Source organism: Tachyglossus aculeatus, chromosome 1, assembly GCF_015852505.1.
Source record: "Tachyglossus aculeatus isolate mTacAcu1 chromosome 1, mTacAcu1.pri, whole genome shotgun sequence".
NCBI lineage: Eukaryota > Metazoa > Chordata > Mammalia > Monotremata > Tachyglossidae > Tachyglossus > Tachyglossus aculeatus.
This window is the reverse complement of record NC_052066.1, coordinates 170,913,451-170,937,578: the sequence shown is the minus strand read 5'-3', so window position 1 is coordinate 170,937,578 and position 24,128 is coordinate 170,913,451. Positions and strand designations below refer to the sequence as shown.

The window sequence follows — 24,128 nt, the reverse complement described above, 5'->3', positions numbered from 1 at the left end:
GTTGTTGTGGAGGGACCGTCTCTATATGTTGCCGACTTGTACTTCCCAAGCGCTTCGTACAGTGTTCTGCACACAGTAAGCGCTCAATAAATACAATTGAATGAATGAATGAATCTACTCCAGCTCCTAATAGAGTGCTTGGCTCACAGTAAGCGCTTAACAAATACCAAAAAAAAAAAAGTGTTTACAAGTAAACAAAAGCTTCAGCCTGGAGCACACGTCACAGAACCGCTGAGTATTGCTAACCTCCATACAGAAAGAGACAGATCTTAAACTGGTTCATATGCACAAATACCCAAACATACTCATATGCGTGTACAAATATGCGAGCACATTTGTGTACTTGTACAGACATGTGCAAACACACTAATCCAAAGACAGAAGTCTCAGGCTGACCCATGATGGAGTTCACTCTGGGCAAGTCACTTAACTTCTCTGTGCCTCAGTTACTTCATCTGTAAAATGGGGATTGAGACGGTGAGCCCCATGAGGGACCACCTGATTACCTTGTATCTACCTTAGTGCTTAGAACAGTGCTTGGCACATAGGAAGCACTTAGCAAATGTCATTATTATTATTAAGCACTTAGTACAGTGCTCTGCACACAGTAAGCACTCAATAAATACGATTGAATGAATAACCAAGGGGTTTGCATTCATAACTCACAGGGACAAAGCTATATAAGGGTGGAATCGCACACCCAGGTGTATTTATTAAGCACTTACTATGTGCCAAGCCCTGTGCCACATGAATCAGATCGGACACAATCCCTGGCCCACGTGGGACTCTCAGTTAAGGGAGAAAAAGAAGAACAGGTATTTTGTCTCCATATTTACAGATGAGGAAACTGAAGCACAGAGTAGTTAAGTGACTTGCCCAAAGTCTCACAACAGGCAAGCGGCAGAACCGAGATTAGAACCCAGGTCCTCCGACTCCCGTGCCTGTGCTCTTTCCACTAGACGATGCAGCTTCTCAAATCACACTGGAACAGGATACCAAGAGGAACGTAAGCGTGATGTCTGAGAATGACGTGCAGAGAGTGCACTAGGAGAAAAATAAAAGATTACAAAAACACTGAGTAAATGGAAAGAGAGAGAATAAGTAGACCATCATTTATTTAATCATAGTGAATAATGGGCATTTTCTGTTGCCAACTTGTACTTCCCAAGCGCTTAGTACAGTGCTCTGCACACAGTAAGCGCACAATAAATACAATTGAATGAATGAATGAAGGAAAGAGCTGCAACAATAGTCCGAACTATCACTGAATATGGCAAAGAGACAGTGCTCTCATATCGTCCCTAAGTTTTAAATTTGTAAAAAGATACATTTTCCCTACAATGTATTTTACTTATCACACAATTACAAGGCCAGGGAATATTACAAACCAGAGGAGTCAAGCCTCATGAACTGAAGAGCCACAAAACAAAGACTTAAGGTGGCCAAGCACTGTAATAATAATAATGATGGCATATATTAAGCACTTACTATGTGCAAAGCACTGTTCTAAGTTCTGGGGAGGTTACAAGGTGATCAGGTTATCCCACGGGGGGCTCACAGTCTTCATCCCCATTTTACAGATGAGAAAACTGAGTCACAGAGAAGTTAAGTGACTCGCCCAAAGTCACACAGCTGACAATTGGTGGAGCCGGGATCTGAACCTGTGACTCCTGACTCCAAAGCCCATGCTCTTTCCAGTGAGCCACGCTGCTTCTCTTTCTGTAAATCATCATCATCATCATCATCATCAATCGTATTTATTGAGCGCTTACTGTGTGCAGAGCACTGTACTAAGCGCTTGGGAAGGACAAATTGGCAACAGATAGAGACAGTCCGTACTCAACAGTGGGCTCACAGTCTAAAAGGGGGAGACAGAGAACGAAACCAAACATAGTAACAAAATAAAATAAATAGAATAGATATGTACAAGTAAAATAAATAAATAAATAGAGTAATAAATATGTACAAACATATATACATATATACAGGTGCTGTGGAGAAGGGAAGGAGGTAAGACGGGGGGATGGAGAGGGGGACGAGGGGGAGAGGAAGGAAGGGGCTCAGTCTGGGAAGGCCTCCTGGAGGAGGTGAGCTCTCAGCAGGGCCTTGAAGGGAGGAAGAGAGCTAGCTTGGCGGATGGGCAAAGGTATTGGGGGCATTCGAGGCTCGGGGGAGGACGTGGGCAGGGGGTCGATGGAGGGACAGGCGAGAACGAGGCACGGTGAGGAGATTAGTGGCAGAGGAGCAGAGGGCGCAGGCTGGGCTGGAGAAGGAGAGAAGGGAGGTGAGGTAGGAGGGGGCGAGGGGATGGAGAGCCTTGAAGCCCAGGGTGAGGAGTTTCTGCCTGATGCGCAGATTGATTGGTAGCCACTGGAGATTTTTGAGGAGGGGAGTAACATGCCCAGAGCGTTTCTGGACAAAGACAATCCGGGCAGCAGCATGAAGTCTGGATTGAAGTGGGGAGAGACACGAGGATGGGAGATCAGAGAGAAGGCTGATGCAGTAGTCCAGACGGGATAGGATGAGAGCTTGAACGAGCAGGGTAGCAGTATGGATGGAGAGGAAAGGGCGGATCTTGGCAATGTTGCGGAGCTGAGACCGGCAGGTTTTGGTGACGGCTTGGATGTGAGGGGTGAACGAGAGAGTAGAGTCGAGGATGACACCAAGGTTGCGGGCTTGGGAGACGGGAAGGATGGTAGTGCCGTCAACAGAGATGGGCAAGTCAGGGAGAGGGCAGGGTTTGGGAGGGAAGACAAGGAGTTCAGTCTTGGACATGTTGAGTTTGAGGTGGCGGGCAGACGTCCAGATGGAGATGTCCTGAAGGCAGGAGGAGATGCGAGCCTGGAGGGAGGGGGAGAGAGCAGGGGCAGAGATGTAGATCTGGGTGTCATCAGCGTAGAGTTGATAGTTGAAGCCGTGGGACCGAATGAGGTCACCAAGGGAGTGCGTGTAGATTGAGAACAGAAGGGGACCAAGCACTGATCCCAAGCACTGACCAAGCACTGATGGCAGGCACCAACGTGCCACATCCCTTCTCTTCCCGGGCAGTAGGACTGCCGCCATCAGGACTTCAGCAGTGGCACGCTGGTGCCCGCCATCACAGTGACCAGCATGTTACAGAGCATGCGGTACGTGGCTTTTTGCCGTGAGAGCCACAGCAAGAGAGGAAGAGCCACCCACATGTAGCTCACGAGCCACCGTTCAGCCATACGGCCATAAACCGTTACAGCGGGGGGGTTCTGTGTCCTAAGATTTCATCGCAACCATCTCATCACACTCCCCACCCTCACCGGACACCCTGTCTCACCCCACATCACATTGGCAGTTCCTCAGAACCCCGAAATCCGGCCATCTGGGCTGTAAACTGTCTTTTTCAGCAGTTAATATCGAATAGCAGGTCTCCAAAGCACCCGTCTCCTGATGTCGTTTGAGTTGCCCATTTAGACAACCAGGACCCAGGCTGGTCCCCGAGACCCATTTTATTGAGCGGGAAAACCTGTTGGTAATGGCTTGTGTGCTTTTAGATCTTATGAGCTCACCCGGAAGGACAGACTGTACAAGAATGTTATCCGAATGCAGCAAGCACATGGATTCAAGGCGTTCCACATCCTCCCACAGACCTTCCTTCTGCCCGCTGAGTATCCGGAATTCTGTAGTAAGTGGTCGATGGACAAGGTCCTCTTGGTTCTTCACAGTGGACGTGGGCCAGACTCACCCCAGTGGCTTTCCCAAAACGGGAACAAGTCCTGGCTCCGCTAATTTCTAGAACTGCAGTCCTTACGCAGGATTTGCAGAAACTCTTTAAACAACGGAAGGTGGCCATAGGTGTCCCCATATCCGTTACGTACAGTGACAATTTGACTTAGTGCTCCATATCTTTATTCTGAGCATGTTCATAGGCACCATATCCATGCATACCATTCTCCTGCGGGTTTTGTTTCTCGTTTGCCATTTCACTCTGAGCCTAGGTGATAGTAAGAATTAAGGTATCCATTCAGCGCCTGCTATGTGCCGGGCACTGTACTAAGCGGTGGGGTGGATACAAGCAAATGGGGTTGGACACAGTCTCTGTCCCACGTGGGGCTCAGAGTCTCAATCCCCATTTGACAAATGAGCTAACTGAGGCACAGAGGAAGTGAAATGACTTGCCCAAGGTCACACAGCAGGCAAGGGGCGGAGCCGGGAAGAGAACCCAAGTCCTCTGACTTCCAGGCTGCAGTGTTTCTCAGCACTTGTTGCTAACTGAGGACATAAAACGGTAAGGAGGTATCAAAATCCCTGTCTTGTCACTTGCCAGTAAGAAGACGCATTTCTCACCCTTGTCTTCCCACATCCATCAGAATAAAATCCCGGATGAGAAAAAGTCATTAGCGGGATCGGGGTACCCCAGGAGGCATTTGAGTTGAGCGTTTGCCAGCCAGTCCGGAGGGTGATCTGCAGCTTTTATACTTTTCCAGTGAAGAGGAACAGCAGCAGTAGCATCCCCGCCCATCCGATAGCCAGAGAGCCCTGCCTCTAGGGATGTGTCCTAAGGAGTGGCCAATCCTTGCGAGACATTTATTTTCCCATTCACACCCCGCCTCTTATGTTTCTGTGGCGGGAGCAGTTGGAATATGTGTTAATGGAAGGTTTTTCAGTAACTCCTTGTGGGCACAAATGCGTTTACCAACTCTCATGTGTTGTACTCTCCCAAGCGCTTAGTGCAGTGCTCTGTACACATTTAAGCAACGTCGCCTAGCGGATAGAGCATGGGCCTGGAAAGTCAGAAGGACCTGGGTGCAAATAGGGGAAGCAGCGTGGCTCAGTGGAAAGAGCCCGGGCTTTGGAGTCAGAGGTCATGGGTTCGAACCCCGGCTCCACCAGTTGTCAGCTATGTGACTTTGGACAAGTCACTTTACTTCTCCGGGCCTCAATTCCTTCATCTTTAAAATGGGGATAAAGACTGTGAGCCCCCCGTGGGACAGTCTGATCACCTTGTAACCTCCGCAGCGCTTAGAACAGTGGTTCGCACATAGTAAGCGCTTAATAAATGCCATTAAAAAAAATCCTGCCTCTGCCACTTGTCTGCTGTGTGACTTTGGGCAAGTCACTTCACTTCTCTGGGCCTCAGTTACCTCATCTGTAAAATTGGAACTAAGATTGCGAGCCCCGTGTGGGACAGGAACTGTGTCCAACCCGATTACCTTGTGTCTGCCCCAGCGCTTAGAACAGTGCCTGGCACATAGTAAGTGTCTAACAGATGCCATTAAAAAGAAGTGCTCCATAAGTAGCATTAATTGATTGATTTAGGAAAGTCAGGCTCGTTAAGCCTGTTACCTCTGCCACTCTGATTATCTGTTCCTATTGATCGGCCATGTTCATGCTATGGGTCATCATGAAAGTGCAAGTGCTTTGGAATCTAAGGCAGAAGTCCAGTAATGCAACAAATTTAAATATTTGAGATTTCAGTAACAGACCAGAATGGCTTAAAGATCCAAACCCAAATACCTCCGACTCGTAATTGAAGGGGCCTTCAAATTATGCTGAACATTTAGTGCAGGAAGCTCAATTTGTGATAGAAGCAGCTGGAAAATCTACAAAAATAGCCTTAGAGGTCACTATATATGCCTTTATGCACGGGACTGACAAGATTCAAATTTTGACATTCTGATTCGGTGTGTTAGCATCCCCCAGCTCTCTAGAATTAGCTCAGCCTCTTTGACATCTTGCATCGCCCATTACCCTGCCGTCTATGATACTCAGCCTTTGCTAACTCTCAACAGCTCAACGCTTTGGTCTGGGTCCTCTTAAGGTGAGGGTCCGGGGATTCGTGGGTTTGTACGTCTGATTCTGGGGGTGCCTTTTTCCAACCTGACTTAATGCTGGGGTCTTTCTTTTTCCACGTGTCCGATCAGTAACTATCGGTCCTTCAGGGCGCGGGGATCTGCGTGCCTCGGGTGATCGCACAGAAGTGAAGGCGAGGCAACCATTAGTTCTGAAGGATCACATGAGGAGTTTTCAAAGCTCTTCTCCTAGCCAAGGGGAAGGGGTGGGGAGTTTGAGACATACGTTGTGCTGTTGTGCTACAGTTGCATGCCGAGCTCGTAGCTGACTTTGTCAGTTGGCTACCAGGTCCACCCTGTGGAGTGGGGTGAGTGCCCACCTGCAGACTGAAGTTTGCTCGTTCTTGCTCCGATGTCCTCCCCGCCACTATGGCCCTTGGCCCTCTTGCTCCTTTTCCATCCCGGTGCCTGGTAACTATCTACACAATCTGCTTGGCAGCTGGAACCGTTCGAAACCACCCACTTGGCACCTACTAGAGAGAATATTCAACCATCTTTGGCCATGGCGGCAGCAACGGTACAGCCATTTTGTCACAAATAATTACTGATCTAAACCTCTGTTCCCTGTTTTAGTCCAGCTGTGGAGAACTGGGGCAGGGAACGTTGCTTCCCCTCAAAAGCCCTAAGCATGTTTGCTCTCTTCACCAAGGTCTCTCATAGTAACTTGGATAATTTTCTGGAAAGCAGGGTAATTTTTATGAGTCCGGTTAATTAATGACTGGAACGGAAAATATCTCAACTTTAGGTTAGTCCAAAAATGCAGTTTTGTTCAGGGGCCTGGGAAAGTCCCCTGGAACTGGATAACCTTTTCTGAAAACTCAGGCAACCCGAAATTGAATAGTCCCTCATACTGTCGCACTCTGTCTTTCAATGTTTTGAGCAGGCTCCTATTCAAAGGACCGGGGACCCTGGATAGTAAAACCCGTCGCTTCGTCTAGGGGACGTGGCGTCTACCTGATCAACAATGTAAGTGTGTGGCAAATGGCAAACCTCTCTTCTAGATTCCGCTTAACTTGTTTTTTAATCCGGGGACGGTGCCTCTTTTCTGCAAGGTCGGTACTAGACCAGAAGTACATTGTGTTTGTTGTTGCCACCTTGAAATGACTGCAGTGTTTGTCGGACAGTCACCCTGGGTCCTCAGTATGTATAATACTGTGAACTCTCAGTCTTGAAGGAATTTTAAAGAAAGCATTCATTGTCCCCCGGCTTTTATCTCCTCATGGGCAATGTACTGTATGGTCAAGGCCGGCCGAGTGGCTTCTCTCCTCTATTCTAGGCTGTAAGCTTGTTGTGGGTGGGAAATGTGGCTGTTTGGTACTCTCCCAGTTCAGTGCTCTGCACGCAGTAAGCGCTCAGTAAATATGATTGACTGATTTTCAGTTTCCCACCTGGGGACTACGGAATCCCATTACTCTGCTGATCCCCCATTCAAGCTAGCTCTGCTTCACCCTTCGATCTTCATGTCGTATGTGTGCAAAAGCCAAGTAGCCGAAGGGGCTTTCACGTTGGCGTGACTTCTAAACACAGTTTGGTCACCAAATCAGCGGCAGATCCTCAGAGCCTAGAATCTCTGATGTTGAACGGCTATTGATCTGTTTGGGTGTGACCTGATTGCAGAGGAAGACCCAGATCAAAATTCCCTTGGCTTTCGCTTGTGTCCCCAAAAGCCTTTTTACCCAAGACTTTGTATGGTATCAAGGCAAAAGTCACTTCCTCTGGGGCCTCTTTTTTTCTCTCCCTTCTGGCTCCGATCGGGGCTTGGCGTGAAGGCCGTATGTCCAACAGCTTTTCCACCGAGTCCATGCCAAGGGCTCCAGTGTTGTTTGAATCTCTTAGATGGGAGCCGTTTGAATTTGGGCTCTGCCGAGAAGGTTAGCCTTTTTTATTTTGCAAGAGATGAGACAGAAAGCCCAGGAACGGCTCCCAGTTCATCTAGGATTTTTTTGCATGTGTCTGGTGGGCTCTGTGTCCTTCTGATTTGTTAGTTGAAAAGGATCCCAGTGAAGTTCAAGAAAGCTACACTTGCCTTGGCTGGGCAATTCTCGTGTGCCCCGTCTCTGCCCGAGAAGCTCAGTCCCTCACGGGCCCGAAGTGTCTGAGTTCCCAGAGACCCCCTGCATGGATCAAAGTGCTTGGCAGGACCGACTGCCTCCCCTCTCCCGCCCTCCGTCCCTCTTTTCTCCCCTCTCCCTCCTCTCCCTCCCCTCTCTCCTCTCCTCCTCTCTCCAAGGCTTTGGAATGAGTTTGAGTCTCTTAGGTATTTGGTGGAGGTGCCAGACAAAAGCCTGGGAAACCGCCAACAGGCGCTGAGGGGATCCGGCGGCCTTAGGAAACAATGGAAAAAATGTTCCCACCCCACCAAAAAATGGGATTTTATTACCTTCTTTTTACCCAGACAAATATACCTCGTATTTAAGCCTTGCTTTTCTCCCTTTCCCCTGTACACTGGAGGCCTTAACTGTCTCCTCTGTTCCATACCTGGATCCTTTCCCATGGAATATGTGACCCATTAGCCAACTGCATGAAGTAACTATTTCCAAGACTCCTGCCTGATTTTCTCTTTGATTTGAGGAGGGAGGAGGCGGAGGGGTAAGGGTCCGGACAGAAGGGCTGTGAACTGAGCTCATGTGGCGATTGAGAAACTGCGGGGGGTTGGTGGGATGGGAGAGGTGGAGGGTGGGTCAAAGTGAGTCCAGGGCGACCGGGGGAACCTACACTGAAATCATCTCGCCAAAACCCAGCTTTGACAAAGGTGGTTTCTTCCTTGGACTGAGAGGGGGCCCCACGTTTACAGTCCCGTGGAATAGACGTCCTTTTTTTGGTGAAACTTCAAGTCGCAACTTTAAACATTGAGTCTACGTCTGAGAAAACAAAGAGAAATAGAAAAGACTCCATTTATTTTATTTTTTTACGGGACACCGAGGAGAAAATTTTGGACTCCCTCTGGTGGCTGCCGCTTCTCTGTGAGGTTTCAAACGTGGCTCCGACTGACGTCTCCAGTGACTAAATAAAACTAAACAGTGAAGGAAAAATCAGGACCAAATCTCATGTCGATCGAACCTAAAGTTACCAAGATTTGGGGAAGAGTGAAGACAGACCTGTGATTTCCACACTTGGGTACAAATAAGGACAGTGGAAGTGACATTTAGCCACCAGAGTTGCATCAATTGGCTCTAGTCAAGGGTATCGTTTTCCTGCGTGTCTTTAAATATCAGAGCAGTCTGTGAAGTTGTGGAGCATTTTTGAAAGGTAACGTACCGAACATGGGACTGAGAGACAGGAGACGTGAGTTCCGGCCCTGGTTCTTCCACCTACACCTGCTATGTGACCATGGGCAAGTCACTTGAATCACTTGGTGCCTCAGTTTCCTCATCTGTAAAATGAGGATAAAATACCTATTCTCCCTCTTCTTAGACCGTGATCCCTGTATGGGACGGGAACTTTGTACGGACTGGTTGTCGTACGTCTATCCCAGTATTCAGCACAGTCCTTGGCACATAGTAAGTGCTTAATAAGCTTTGCCATTATTCTGTTGAGAACTCTGAATGTTCTGTTTCATTTATTGGAATTAGTAGATATCTTTGAATAGAGGTCATCATCATCATCATCATCAATCGTATTTATTGAGCGCTTACTATGTGCAGAGCACTGTACTAAGCGCTTGGGAAGTACAAATTGGCAACATATAGAGACAGCCCCTACCCAACAGTGGGCTCACAGTCTAAAAGGGGGAGACAGAACAAAACCAAACATACTAACAAAATAAAATAAATAGAATAGATATGTACAAGTAAAATAAATAAATAAATAGAGTAATAAATATGTACAAACATATATACAGGACATATATACCTATATACAGGAGCCTATGACTGCTATTGCCTATGGCAAGCCAGGCAGGAGGCCTCCGCAGGTGACCAGGCACGGAGCAAGAGTAGCTCTGCCTCAAGAACCGGAAAGTGTGTCGTCGGGGGCCAAGTTTCAACCCTGTGCTAGGCACCAAGCAGACTTCTGGCAGCCCTCGTGGGCACTGAGGAAGAAGATTCACCTGTACCCATGCCAGGTGCACGGAAACTGGTGGCGTAGGAGGATGGGGTGAACGAGATGGCGGCACCACCAGGCCCAGGGCTCTGCAGCTCTGGCCCCACCCTGCCCCCTCCCTAAATGAAAACAAACAGGAATAATTTCATTCTCTCCCTTTTTCCCCTTTCTCCTCTCCCCATGCTTTCTTTCCCCTTTTCCTTCTTCCTCCTCTGTTTGTTTGGTCGCCTTTTCTCCCGCTTTTACCTCCCCCTCTGCTCTTTTTACACTGTCCTCCTCTCTCTAAAGCCAATCGGAAAATGTCAGTTCGAGCAATGTAGCTTATCATCATCATCAATCGTATTTATTGAGCGCTTACTATGTGCAGAGCACTGTACTAAGCGCTTGGGAAGTACAAATTGACAACATATAGAGACAGTCCCTACCCAACAGTGGGCTCACAGTCTAAAAGACTAAAAGTAGCTTATTTCATTGTGGAGGTATATTTGTGAAATTACTCATTTTGTTTTATAATTATACCTCCGCAATGAAACAAGCGACACGAATATGGATTTAAACTGTGGGACTGGCTCAGTGAATCAGTGATATTTACTGAGCACTTACCGCATGCAGAGCACTGTACTAAGTGCTTGGGAAGTACAAATTGGCAACGTATAGAGACAGTCCCTACCCAACAGTGGGCTCACAGTCTGAAAGACTAAAAGTCTAAAAGTAGCTTATTTCATTGTGGAGGTATATTTGTGAAATTACTCATTTTGTTTTATAATTAAACCTCCACAATGAAACAAGCTACACGAATATGGATTTAAACGGTGGGACTGGCTCAGTGAATCAGTGATATTTACCGAGCACTTACCGCATGCAGAACACTGTACTAAGTGCTTGGGAGGGTACAGTACAACAGAGTGGGTAGACACATTCCCTGCTCACACCAACTGCTCAAAGGTTTGTTTTTATTTGACTCTTCTACACAAAATGGTTACGGACTCCTCTCCTACAAGTGCTATATTTTCCTTTAAAGAGAAGTGGAGCTTTTGTCTCCAGTTTTTACAATGAAATACAGCTGCGTCCAACCGTCACGGAAGCCCAGTGTCCTCATTTTGTCAGTGCTGGGGTGAATGGCCCACAGTCTTGAATAAAATCTCCAAGTGAGATGGGTGGCACTCAGACTCTACCCTAGCTCCTTTCAATGCACTGGGAAAAACTACAGAGAAAGAGAAATCTGATTCTCTTTCTCCCTTTAACAGGCAAAAATATTTCCTCCGGGTGTCATGTGACTTTCTTTAAGTGTAGTTAGGCTACACTTTAACTGTTTGGCTGCAGTTTAACTGTAGTCTTTCCAGGGCATTGAAAGGAGCCAGGGGAGAGTCTGAGTGATTTGGTGAATTAGTCAATCACTGGTTTTAATTGAGCACTTCGTGTGCCAAGCACTGTAATAAGCATGAGGGAGAGTACGATAGAGTTGGTAGGCATGATCTCACCTTCAAGGAGCTTACAGTCCGATAGTGCTTCCGAGTGATATTTGAGGAAAATGGGTGCTGCAGAATGGTACTGTGTTTCATAGAGGGAGAGATAGGGAATGGAGAAGGGAATTCCTTTCTGAACCCTGTAGCTTATGGACTTCTGAAAGCTGAGCAGGAGGTCCTTATAAAAGGGCATTGTTTGCATACACTGTGGCATCTCCCGTCAAGAACGACGGGTGAAACTTAGTCGTGAGGATTAGGAAGGGGAAGCCCTTTTTTAAAATGGGAAGAAGGAAGAGTACAGACCAGTTACACTAATATCAGTGTTTTGGTAGCTACAAGACAAATTATCAATAGTATAACTACACAGAAGAGAATGGAAAGAGATGGTCCTGATAATAATAGTGGTGTCTGTTAAGCACTTACTATGTGCCAGCACTGTTCTAATCACTGGGGTAGGTGCAAGATAATCAATTGGGACAGTCCTTGTCCCACAAAGTGCTCACAGTCTAAGAGGGAGGAAAAACAGGTATAAAATCTACATTTTACAGGGGAGGAAACCAAGGCACAGCATGGTGTATCTGTACTCTGTTTTATGATAGTCACAAAATCACCTTCCTTTTATAAGTTCCATCCAAATACTTGACAGGATTGGAGGATGAGTGTAATCCACAGGCTATCTGTGGGATTCAGTTAAGATCTAGGAGTCTACGTTTTTCCTTACGGGAACATTTCTTAAACTGTTGAAGCCGTCTTGATCAATCAATCAAATTTATTTTGTGCATACTGTGTGCAAAGCACTGTACTGTTTGGGAGAGTACAACGCAACAATGTAAGACATAGTCCCTACCCATAATTACAGTCTAGAAGGGGAGGCAGCAGACGTGAATATAAATGAATAAATTACAGATATGTACATAAGTGCTATGGGACTGGGAGGGGGGATGAATAAAGGGAGCAAGTCAGGGCAACACAGAAGGGGTTGGAAGAAAAGGAAAAAAGGGCTTAGGGAAGGCTTCTTGGAGGAGATGTGCCTTCATTAAGGGGTTGAAGGTGGGGTGAATAATTGTCGGATGTGAGGAGGGAGGGCGTTCCAGGTCAGAGGCAGGACGTGAGTGAGAGGTCTGCGGTGAGAAAGATGAGATCAAGGTACAGTGAGGAGGTTGGCACTAGAAGAGTGAAGTGTGCAGGCTGGGTTGGAGTAGGAGGACAGCGAGGTGAAGTAGAGGGGGCAAGGTGATTGAGTGTTATAAAGCCAATGGTGTGGAGTTTTTGTTCGATGCGGAGATGGATCGGTGACCACTGGAGTTTTTTGAGAAGTGAGTTGACATGTCCTGAATGTTTCTGTAGAAAAATGATCCAGGCAGCAGATATACTAATACTAGTACGTTGATACTAGTTCTGGTAATACCAGGACTGGAGTGGGGAGAGGCAGGAGGCTGGGAGGTCAGCAAGGAGGCTGATGCAGTAATCCAGGTGGGACAGGATGAGTGATTGGTATTAAAGTGGTAGCAGTTTGGATGGAGAGGAAAGGGCAGATTTTGGCGATGTTGTGAAGGTGGGACCAACAGAATTTAGTGATGGATTGAATGTGTGGGTTGAATGAAAGAGAGAAGTCAAGGATGACACCCAGGTTACAGACTTGTGAGTAAAAACGATGGTAGGAGGCAGAGGTGGAGCCCTCGAAAGATATTGAGAATAGTGGCTAAGTGATAGGAGGGGAGGCAGGATGGTGGAGTGAAGAGGACGGAAGCCAGATTGGAGGGGGTCAAGAAGAGAATTGGAGGAGAGGAACTAGAGACAGCAGGTGTAGACAATTCACTCAAGGAAATTGGAGAGGAATAATAGGAGGGAGATGGAGCGATAACTGGAGAGAGCTGTGGGGTCAAGAGTTGGGTTTTTTTGTGGGGTAGGGAGATGGGCACGTTTGAAAGCAGTGGGGAAGAAGCCATTGGAGAGTGAATAGTTGAAGATGGAAGTTAGGGAGGGAAGAAGAGAGGGGGAGAGTGTTTTGATAAGGTGTGAAGGGATGGGGTTGGATGCACAGGTTGCGTGGGTGGGTTTTTAGAGAAGGCAGGAGATCTCTTGAGATACTCTTGGGAAGGATGGGAGAGTTGAAGGAGAGGCAGGAGGAGGGAGGGATTAGGGAGGGGCAGGGGAAATTTTAGGGAGATCACACCCGATAGTTTCAGTTGTCTCAGTAGAGTAAGTGGCCTGGTCATTAGGGTCAATAGATGGGGAAAGCGGAGGAACGGGGTTTGAAGAGGGAGCTGAACGTCTGGAACAATTAGCGAGGGCAGTGGACATGGGTGTCAGTAAGAATGGAGAAATAATTTTGCCGGGCAAAGGAGAGGGCAGAGTTAAAGCACGTAAGAATAAACTTAAAGTGGACGAGGTCGGGCTGATATCCAGATTTCGGCCGGCAGAGCTGTGGCTCGTGCACAAAAGCGAAGGAAGTGGACGGTGCCGGGGATCAGGGCTGTGGCTTAGTGGTGTGAGGTTATGAAAGGGACAGAGGAGCCAAGTGAGTTATGTTCAGTAGAGAGGGTGGTGTTGAGAGCATCAATTTGGTCATCGAGGGAAGGTAGTTTGGGTATGGAGGCCAAGCGGGGCATGATGAGTGGAGAAAAGTGGATGGGGTCAAAAGATCAGAAGTCTCTGGGGGGTAACAGCACCAATTTGCAAGGAGAAGGTTTGTTGGGGAGAAGACAGGTGAGGAGGTTTTAGTCCGAGTTAATCTAAAGTGTTAAATGACAGTTCCTCAGGCCAGTGAGGTGGTATTGTTTGGGCCTCAGAGTGGCCTATAGAAGGAGTTGCTTTCTTGAGGTTTTCCGAAGCGGTCTTTGAGAAAAAGCACCTTTTCCCCCTCACACAAACCAGCTGTTGGGGTTCCTCATCACTTGTATGCTCTCATCCTCTCTATTTTGTAGCCAAACCAGATTTCCCTGGAAGAGAACATCCTGGTCTCCCGTTACATCAACAACCCACTCCTCATAGATGGTGAGTTATGCATTCTCTTGCTCCATTTCTTGGGGATCCCTTTGAATTTTAGCACTGCAGCCAGGAAAAGGGATGAGAACAGATCTTGTCATGCTGCCCTCTGGAGAAATATTAATGATTTCAGAACTCTTAAGTCAACACAGGTGGAAGTTGGGCCATGAATGCTGCCAGAAATATATTATTTAATTTCTTTGACGGCCCCTTGTTTTTGCTTCTCCACATTCCCATCAGCCTGTTATGGAAAACACACTGAATTATTTTTCAACGTACGTTTAATTGTTCTTCTAGATTTCAAATTTGATGTGCGCCTCTATGTGCTCGTGACATCCTACGACCCCCTTGTCATCTATCTCTACGAGGAGGGATTAGCCAGGTAAGAGGTTTCTTTATTCAGTAAGCTTTTCGGAGGGATTCTTTGAGGCAACTTGTCAGGTTCAGAGAGTTATTTCCTATTATGCTGCTAAGCTCGTGAAGACTGAATGAACCCAGATGGTTCAGATTCCTCTAAAACATAGTAATGTATAATCAGTGTTTCACTTGGTCGATGGCCTAGTATGATGTCATGGTTATTTTTTTTCTCCGTTTTCTTAACTGCCAATTTAATACCAAGCTCTCCAACAACTCTAACTTTCTACAATAGTCTGAAGACTCTGTCCAATCCTGCCAAGGATGAAGAAATCAGGAGGTGGCTATAGCACTTGTTGAGGAAGCTCTGCCCAAGCTCACGACTGTAGGTTTGGGGAAGGGCAAGGACGTTTTCTCCCCCTCGGTCATCTGTAAAGTCTTACTCAGCAAAACAGTTGGCCAAAGAGAAAATGAAAATTGACATGTCTTCCCAGAAGGCATTCCCCGCCTATATTGAAACTGACATGCTGGCGGTGGATGTCCTTTTTGGAAGAAGTCATTTCAGCAGTGCAGTTAGGTGGGACTATTGAGGTCCTGGAATTACGAACAGGTCTATTTGGGAGGAAGGTATGGAGGAAAGCGGCGGGCTTCAGTCACTTGACATTCTTTGTACTCTGTAGCAGCATCACCTCTGCATTTGGAAGCTTCACATAGTCTTAGAGTAGGCCACCCCTCCCCCGTATAGAGCGCATAACAGTTATCCTGCTGGGGATTCATCGAGTAGTGGAGTTCCAAGTATTAGGAAACGCTGGTCATAGGGAGTGGATTATATTAACGTTGATGCTGACTTGTTCTCGGGGTTGTAAGAGTAGAGGACAACACATTGGTTACCGAGGTTCCAGTTCACCCAGGAGACACTTGTCAATAGTTGAGGATCATGATCGTGGAGAGCCCGTGTCAGTGTATTTTGCTCCCTTTAATTGGTGGTGGTTTTTGTTATCCCTCACTGTGGGAAAGCAAGTGGTATCATCCATCAAGCGCTTAGTACAGTGCTCTGCACACAGGAAGCGCTCAGTAAGTACGATTGAATGAATGAATCTGGGTGGCTTCAGAGGCCAGTGTTTGCTGCAGCTGTAGATGACCTCCTGCTGCTTCACTCACAGCTTTCTTTCATAGGCAGAAAATGATTTGAAAAGAGAGAACTGTATGGGACCAAATCACATTTTGGGGGCTTTGGGTAGGATTCTTTCAGGAGGATTGAGGATAACCAAATAACGTGAAATGAATATATTACTTTAATTTTAGTGGAAAAAGCTTGGGGCTTGGAGTCCAGAGACCTGGATTCTAGCTCTATCAGTAACCTACTATGTGTCTTTTCCTCCTGAAAAATGGAGATGATACCTGCCCTCCTTCCCCGTGACTGGGCTTGGGTCTCATCTGATTTACCTTTTATCTACCTCAGTGTTCAGCTGAGTGTGAGACAAGCGTGTCACACATAGGAAGCACATATTTCCTACCTTTTGTAGTTTCTTATTTTATTTTGTCCTTTTCTTTACAAGTCTTAATCGCCTGCATTACAGGACACAAACTGTAATCCAGTTGGGAAGGCATCCAAGATCTTCTCTACTAGTTTATCTCCAGCATTTCTTTTCCTGTCTGTTGATTTAATGGCCATAGGTCAGACCAAGCCAAGCGATTATCTTGAAGCCGTATACTTCTCTAAATCGCCAAACCTTGGTCTGGGGATCCCGACCTCTATTTTGGAATAGTAATTTGGGTAGAAACACTTTAAAAGGGCGTGAGGGAAGTAGCAACTTCTAAATGCATGAAAAAGGTATTGTGGCATTCTGTATGTATATACGACTTTTAATATGCATTTTTATCAAGATGGAATAGTGCTTTTGTTACCTCTCATGCTCGGGTAACAGGACCATCCCATTTCCGAAGGAACAGCACTGAAGGATCATGGCTTAGGAAAGATGCTCTTTATTAAGACACCCACTGGCCTTACATGCCAGGATGCACCATCCCAGCATATTCTTCTGGCTGATGCACACCCAAACTGCCAAGGCTGATGACTTTGATAGGCAAAGAAATCCAAGCTCCCAGATGCTTCTCTGTCCTCCCTTTAGTTTGCAGTCCATCAAAGACCCCTCCTTCGTCTTTTGATAATGCGGGAACCTGAGAATCTCTTCTCAAAGGAAATCCTTCTCCCGATGACAGAAATAGCATGGCTAGAAGCAGCGTGTCAGAGTGGATAGAGCTTGGGCTTGGCAGTCAAAAGGTCACGGGTTCTAATCCCAGCTCCTCCACTTGCCCGCTGTATGACCTCGGTCAAGTCACTTCACTTCTCTGCGCCTCAGTTACCTCATCTGTGAAATGGGGATTGAGCCTGTGAGCCCCACGTGGGACAGGGACAGTGTCCAACCCGATTTGTGTATATCCACCCCAGTGCTCACAGCAGTTCCCGGCACATAGGAAGTGCTTAGCAAATACTATAATTATTATTATTAGTACGGATGCCTCCCTTTCGGTTGATAGTATGCAGAAGCACTTTCTTTGGGCAGGAGACATGTCTATCAACTCTGTTTTATTATACGTTCTGAAGTACTTAGTAGAGTGCTGTGCACACAGGAAGCCCTCAATAAATACAATTGATTGATTGATTGAGAGATCTTTGTTTTGATGCTAGTTTGCATGAACCTTCTTGAGCAGTTCCATGTTAATCCAATCACTCATCCCGTCCTGTCTTGATTACTGTATCACCTTCCTTACTGACCTCCCAGCCTCCTGCCTCTCCCCACTATAGGTCTTACTTCACTCCGCTGCCCGGATCATTTTTCCACAAAAACATTCAGTACGTGTTTCCCCACTCCTCAAGAAACTACAGTGGTTGCCTGTTCACCTCCACATCAAAGTAGTACTCTTCACCGTTGGCTTAAATTCAGTCGTATTTATTGAGCGCTCACTGTGTGCAGAGCACTGATGCACTCAATCACCTTGCCCCCTCCTACGTCACCTCGCTACTCACCGACTACGACCCAACCGGCACATTTTGCTCATCTGCTGGTAACCTTCTCACCGTACCTCGATCTCATCTATCTCAGTGCCAGTCTCTCGCCCACATCCTGCCTCTGGCCTGGAATACCCTCCCTCCTCAAATCCGGCAATTGCTCTCCCCTCCTTCAAAGCCTCACTGAAGGCACGTCTCCTCCAAGAGGCCTTCCCTGATCAAGACCTCCTCTCCTCTTCTCCCACTCCCTTCTGTGTCGGCTTGACTTTCTCCCTTTATTCATCCCCTCGCCCAGCCCCACAGCACTTATGTACACATCTGTAATTTATTTATTTATATCATTGTCCGTCTCCCCCTCTAGTCTGTAAGTTCGTTGTGGGCAGGGACTGTGTCTGTTTACTGTTAAATCATACTCTCCCAAGTGCTTAGTTCAGTGCTCTGTACACAGTAAGGGCACAGAGCGTAGCTCCGTGGAAAGAGCCCAGACTTTGGAGTCAGAGGTCGTGGGTTCAAACCCCGGCTCTGCCAATTGTCAGCTGTGTGACTTTGGGTCAGTCACTTCACTTCTCTGTGCCAGTTACCTCATCTGTTAAATGGGGATTAAGACTGCGAGCCCCTTGAGGGACAACCTGATCACCTTGTAACCTCCCCAGCGCTTAGAACAGTGCTTTGCACATAGTAAGCGCTTAATAAATGCCATTATTATTATTATTATTATTATTATTAATAAATACGATTGAGTACAGCACCTGTATATATGTATATATGTTTGTACATATTTATTACTCTATTTTACTTGTACATATCTATTCTATTTATTTTATTTTGTTAGTATGTTTGGTTTTGTTCTCTGTCTCCCCCTTTTAGACTGTGAGCCCACTGTTGGGTAGGGACTGTCTCTACATGTTGCCAACTTGTACTTCCCAAGCGCTTAGTACAGTGCTCTGCACATAGTAAGCGCTCAATAAATACGATTGATGATGAGGAAGTGCTCAATAAATGCCATTATTATTATTATTATTATTAATAAATACGATTGAGTACAGCACCTGTATATATGTATATATGTTTGTACATATTTATTACTCTATTTATTTATTTTACTTGTACATATCTATTCTATTTATTTTATTTTGTTAGTATGTTTGGTTTTGTTCTCCGTCTCCCCTTTTTAGCCTGTGAGCCCACTGTTGGGTAGGGACTGTCTCTACATGTTGCCAACTTGTACTTCCCAAGCGCTTAGTACAGTGCTGTGCACATAGTAAGCGCTCAATAAATATGATTGATGATGATGATGATTTATTTATTTATTTATTTTACTTGTACATATCTATTCTATTTATTTTATTTTGTTAGTATGTTTGGTTTTGTTCTCCGTCTTCCCCTTTTAGACTGTGAGCCCACTGTTGGGTAGGGACTGTCTCTACATGTTGCCAACCTGTCCTTCCCAAGCGCTTAGTACAGTGCTCTGCACATAGTAAGCGCTCAATAAATACGATTGATGATGATGATGATTTATTTATTTATTTATTTTGCTTATGCATATCCATTCTGTTTATTTTATTTATTTATTTATTTATTTATTTTACTTTTACATTTCTATTCTATTTATTTAATTTTGTTAGTATGTTGGTTTTGTTCCCTGTCTCCCCCTTTTAGCCTGTGAGCCCACTGTTGGGTAGGGACTGTCTCTATATGTTGCCAACTTGTCCTTCCCAAGCGCTTAGTACAGTGCTCTGCACATAGTAAGCGCTCAATAAATACGATTGATGATGATGATGATTTATTTATTTATTTATTTTACTTGTACATGTCTATTCTATTTATTTTATTTTGTTAGTATGTTTGGTTTTGTTCTCCGTCTCCCCCTTTTAGACTGTGAGCCCACTGCTGGGTAGGGATTGTCTCTACATGTTGCCAACTTGTACTTCCCAAGCGCTTAGTACAGTGCTCTGCACATAGTAAGCGCTCAATAAATACGATTGATGATGATGATGATGATGACCAGATCGTCTTCCCTGGACTGGGGCCGCCTCAGTTCAGGTGTCTTGTTGCTAAGATCCTGCAGCCGGCGCGCCGTGGGCCCGGTGGCCCCTCGGACCACTGGTAATACTTTTCATCACTTCATCTTCCGAAAAAAGTAGATGGGGGGAAGAAATATCGTGGATCTATTGAACTCGGCGCGTGAGTTCGGCTCCCAGAGAAGCTTGTTGCTCTGATCCGTAGATGGCAGTAACAGCATTTGCAATGTGGCCGCTCTTCGCAGGCCTGAGCCCCGCAGACACTGCAGGGTACCGGAGTTCCCCAGTTGTGGCCTCTTCGTTTTTGAAAATCCACAGCGAGAACAAAAACCTTTCACAGTTGTGGGAGAACGAACTGGGCCAAGCCTCTGACTCCAGACCAGATCAAAGTTGCAACTCAGGATTTTGTGGAGGAGAGGCTGGGGTTTTTTTTGTTGTTGTTTCGTCCTCCTCTCCTATTTTATTCGTTGTTGCTTTCTAAGGACTGAAAGAAAATATCACCTCGTGCAGCTGAAGGAAGGAAATGCTGTTCTATTTTAAACCCTGAATTGCTGTTGAACTATTTCCAGTGTGCTCTTAGTGCTCGTAGGAGCCCGGGCTTTGGAGTCAGAGGTCACGGGTTCAAATCCCGGCTCTGCCACTTGTCAGCCGTGTGACTTTGGGCAAGTCACTTCGCTTCTCTGGGCCTCAGTTACCTCATCTGTAAAATGGGGATTGAGACTGTGAGCCCCCCGTGGGACAACCTGCTCACCGTGTATTCTCCCCAGCTCTTAGAACAGTGCTTTGCACATAGTAAGCGCTTAATAAATGCCATTATTATTATTATTATTATTATTATTATTTAAATGGTTCTCAACTTTTCCTAGAGGAGGCTTTTTTTAAAAATGTTATTAAGCAATTACTAGATGCTAGGCACTGTACGAAGTGATGGGGTAGATACAAGATAATCAGGTTGGACAGAGCCCTTGTCCCACATGGAGCTCACCGTCATAATCCCCATTTTCAGATGAGGTAACTGAGGCACAGAGAAGTTAGGTGATTTGCCGAAGATTACACAGCAGACCAGTGGCAGAGCCAAGATTAGAACCCAGATTCCCCGACTAAAAGCGTGGCTCAGTGGAAAGAGCCCGGGCTTTGGAGTCAGAGGTCATGGGTTCTAATCCCAGCTCTGCCACTTGTCAGCTGTGTGACTTTGGGCAAGTCACTTCACTTCTCTGGGCCTCAGTTCCCTCATCTGTAAAATGGGGATTAAGACTGTAAGCCCCCCGTGGGACAACCTGATCACTTTGTAACCTCCCCAGCGCTTAGAACAGTGCTTTGCACATAGTAAATGCTTAGTAAATGCCATCATCATTATTATTATTATTATTATTATTCTCTAGTAGCTATCTTTATTTGGTAGAATAATCATCCCTACCACAGTGTGCACTGTGATCTAGTGGAGGGAGTGTGAGTACCAGAATCCGGAGATTTAGGTTCTAGTCCCACCTCTGCCACTGGCTATCTGTGTGACCTTAGATAGTCACTTAGTTTCTAAATACCTGCCTCAATTTCCTCAGCTGTGGAATAGGGATAATAGAACCTGCCTCTGCCGCACAGGGGTATTGAGAGGATAAAAATGAGATAACTGCTCGTTTGGAAAAATAAGTGCTAGACCCATTCAGGATATTCCTCTTAATACTGCATGGTTTATTTCCTACTAGTTAACCCTGCTTGTTCTCAAGTGTGGCAAGATCCTGGGCTTTATAGTTGTCACTGACTGGAGTTTAAGCTCCCTGATCCTCTCCCTGTTTTATCTCTGCATTGTGAGCCATGGGTTAGTTGATCAGCCCTTAGTACAGTGCCTGGCACCTACTAAGTGCTTTACAAATAGTATCATATTTTCTCAACAACTGGGGTCAGGTCCAAGTTAAACCCTGTTTGGATTGGGCTCAGATTCTCCTTTGTAATTCTCCCCGGGCCAGGCGGTTTCAGGTCAGGGGACCAGGGTACAGTGACTGAGGAACTGCCACTCCCAGGTAGTCTTTTATTTATTTTCCTGGGCTCCTGGGGGAAGACACCCGCGTATCTATCTATAAGGTTAGAATGGGGTAGAGAATTGTGGGGTTGGGTTGCGTAGGACCTCCTAGGCATTGTTTTTCTCTTACCTTCTTTGTTAGGCCACAAGTTGGACTGGTTTGACTGAGGGTGAGCTAGTGATGTATGCAATGCATTTTACACAGACCTGATTTAAAACAGGGAATGTCATTCTCTGTTCTGTACTTCCCAAGTGCTTAGTACAGTGCATTGCCCCCCAGTGTGTGCCCCCTAAAAGCTATTACTATTATTACACTCTGTGTTATCTCCCAGTGGTAATATTTAGCCCTAGTTTTGTGGTCACACAATGGCTCGTGTGGTAAGAAGCAAAGGAGATTCCCAAATCCACCTAAAATTTTCTATAATTGAGTGTTTTGCCTACCAGTAGTTGGACAAAGGTCAAAATCCTTGAATGATCCTTGAACTAAACCATGTAAATTTGTTGCCGCTTTTTCCCCGAGGGGATAGAAAAAGGCAAAAGAAGTTGAATATAGAGGTTTAAGTTTGCAGCCCTCCTGAGGGCTGCAGTTATATTTATTTGGAAGGTTTAGTGCATCATCATGCTTGTTGAAGTAACATCAGAGATGCAGGAAACTTGAAGTGGGCTGCATTGGCTTCCCTGAGCAAACTCTTCCAGATCTCTTCAGGTATGGCGACTAGAAATCTGGCATCTGTAGGAAGGGAGAGAATAGGTTTGGAGGGAGGAAAGGGAAGTGAAACTTGGGGAAAGAGTGGTGCCATAAAAGTAGTGCTAAATATTTCCACTGAGAGATAACACAGAGTGTAATAATAATAACAGCATTTATGGGGCACTCACTGGGGGTCAGTGCACAGTACTAAGCTCTTGGGAAGTACAGAACAGAGAATTAGGAGAAAGGGATGAGGGAAATAGATGTGAGAAAAGAAGAAGGGAAGGGAAAAGGGAGGCAATGAAGAGATGGGTGTGACGGAAACTTGCTCATCACTTAGTCTAGTGGAAGGGGCACATGCCTGGGAGCCAGAGGACTTGGGTTCTAATCCCTGCTCTGTCACTTGTCTGCTGTGTTGACTTTGGGCAAGTCACTCAACTTGTCTTTGTCTCAATTTCTTCATCTCTAAAATGGGAATGAAATACCTGCTCTCCCTCTCACTTAGTCCGTGAGCCACCTGTGGAACAGGGACCGTGTCTGACCTGATTATTCCGTATCTACCTTAGGATTTCATATAGTGCTTGGCACATAGCAAAACACTTAATACCGCAGTGAATGTTGTTGTTATTATTATTATTATCATTATTATTACCATTGTCTGCCACTGCCTGGACTGTAACTGTGGGTCTCCTGCTGGGATAGCCTGGTTTGTGAGGTGGGATCACCAGGAGTGGGGTTTAATTGGGTGCAGCTACTGCCAGAAGTTTTAGGTGTGGGCCAGCAACATCAGATTGGCTGGCAAAACCAGCTATTCCAGCCTTTTCTATGGCTGCTCTTATTCAGAGCCATCCCTAATTATCGGGTACTTTCGTCCTCTCGCAACCCACGGCCGAAAGTGGGAATCTAATAGGTTCCGCCTGGGGCTTTTGAAAGTAGAACCCTAAAATTCATGACTATCTTAGCTAAAGCCGGGTGTCTGGGCTTGCCACCCGATGTCTGCCCCTATCCTTTTTCTTTCTGTGAGTCATAGTTGCTTTTTCATGTAATTATAGCGATGGTGTTTATTAAGCGCTTACTTTGTGCTGAGCTCTAGGGTAGATGTGATTTGCCTCTGCCCTTAACTTGCTCTGGCCTAAAGCTTCTCTCCGTCAGACGTCACGTCTGTGGAAAATAATGGCATTTTTTTGGTTGGGGCAAGTGATGGGCAAGCACTGTGGTGAGGCCACTGGGATGTTTTGCCCTGATGTCCAAACAGATTCAGACCTTGGGGCTCCAGAGGATGAAAGGACAACCGAAAAAGGTCCCGAATCCTCCCAAGAGGCAGAGCTGGGAGGTCGGAGGTGATGTGATTTATCAGCTACTGAGGCTGTGATACCTCAAGGGTCTTTCCCACTTTAGAAGGAGACAGGAATCTCTGTGAAGGAAGCTGGGATTGCCTGCCTCCTCCTCCCATTAGTCACAAGAGAAAGCAAAGTTTCCCAGGGCTAGTAACCCCGGGATACTTGTTCATCCATATATACATGAGTAGCCCTGAGTTTCTCCATCTAAAGGAAAGGAAATCAGCCCACTTCATTTGAAATGTACGTTTTCACTCTCTCTTCTTTGGAGTAAAGGCAGTAAAAGAGTTTTTGCTTCCTCCATTTTTTATTATGCACATTTAGAGTAGATGTTAAGGAACATTTTCACTCCCCCACTCTCTCTTCTTTGGAGTAAAGGCA

The 24,128-nt window shown here is 46.1% G+C and overlaps 1 protein-coding gene across 9 annotated transcripts in view; it reads left to right on the top strand.

Annotated features, from left to right (window-relative positions):
* TTLL5 (tubulin tyrosine ligase like 5) overlaps positions 1 to 24,128 on the top strand; it is a 257,197-nt gene that overhangs the window by 27,918 nt on the left and 205,151 nt on the right. For all 9 annotated transcript variants that reach the window (XM_038741693.1, XM_038741730.1, XM_038741773.1 and 6 more), the window contains exons 6-9: positions 3,525 to 3,655; positions 6,706 to 6,788; positions 14,257 to 14,326; positions 14,615 to 14,699. In XM_038741693.1, the coding sequence (XP_038597621.1) occupies positions 3,525 to 3,655; positions 6,706 to 6,788; positions 14,257 to 14,326; positions 14,615 to 14,699 (369 nt within the window). The remainder of the gene's footprint in view (positions 1 to 3,524; positions 3,656 to 6,705; positions 6,789 to 14,256; positions 14,327 to 14,614; positions 14,700 to 24,128) is intronic.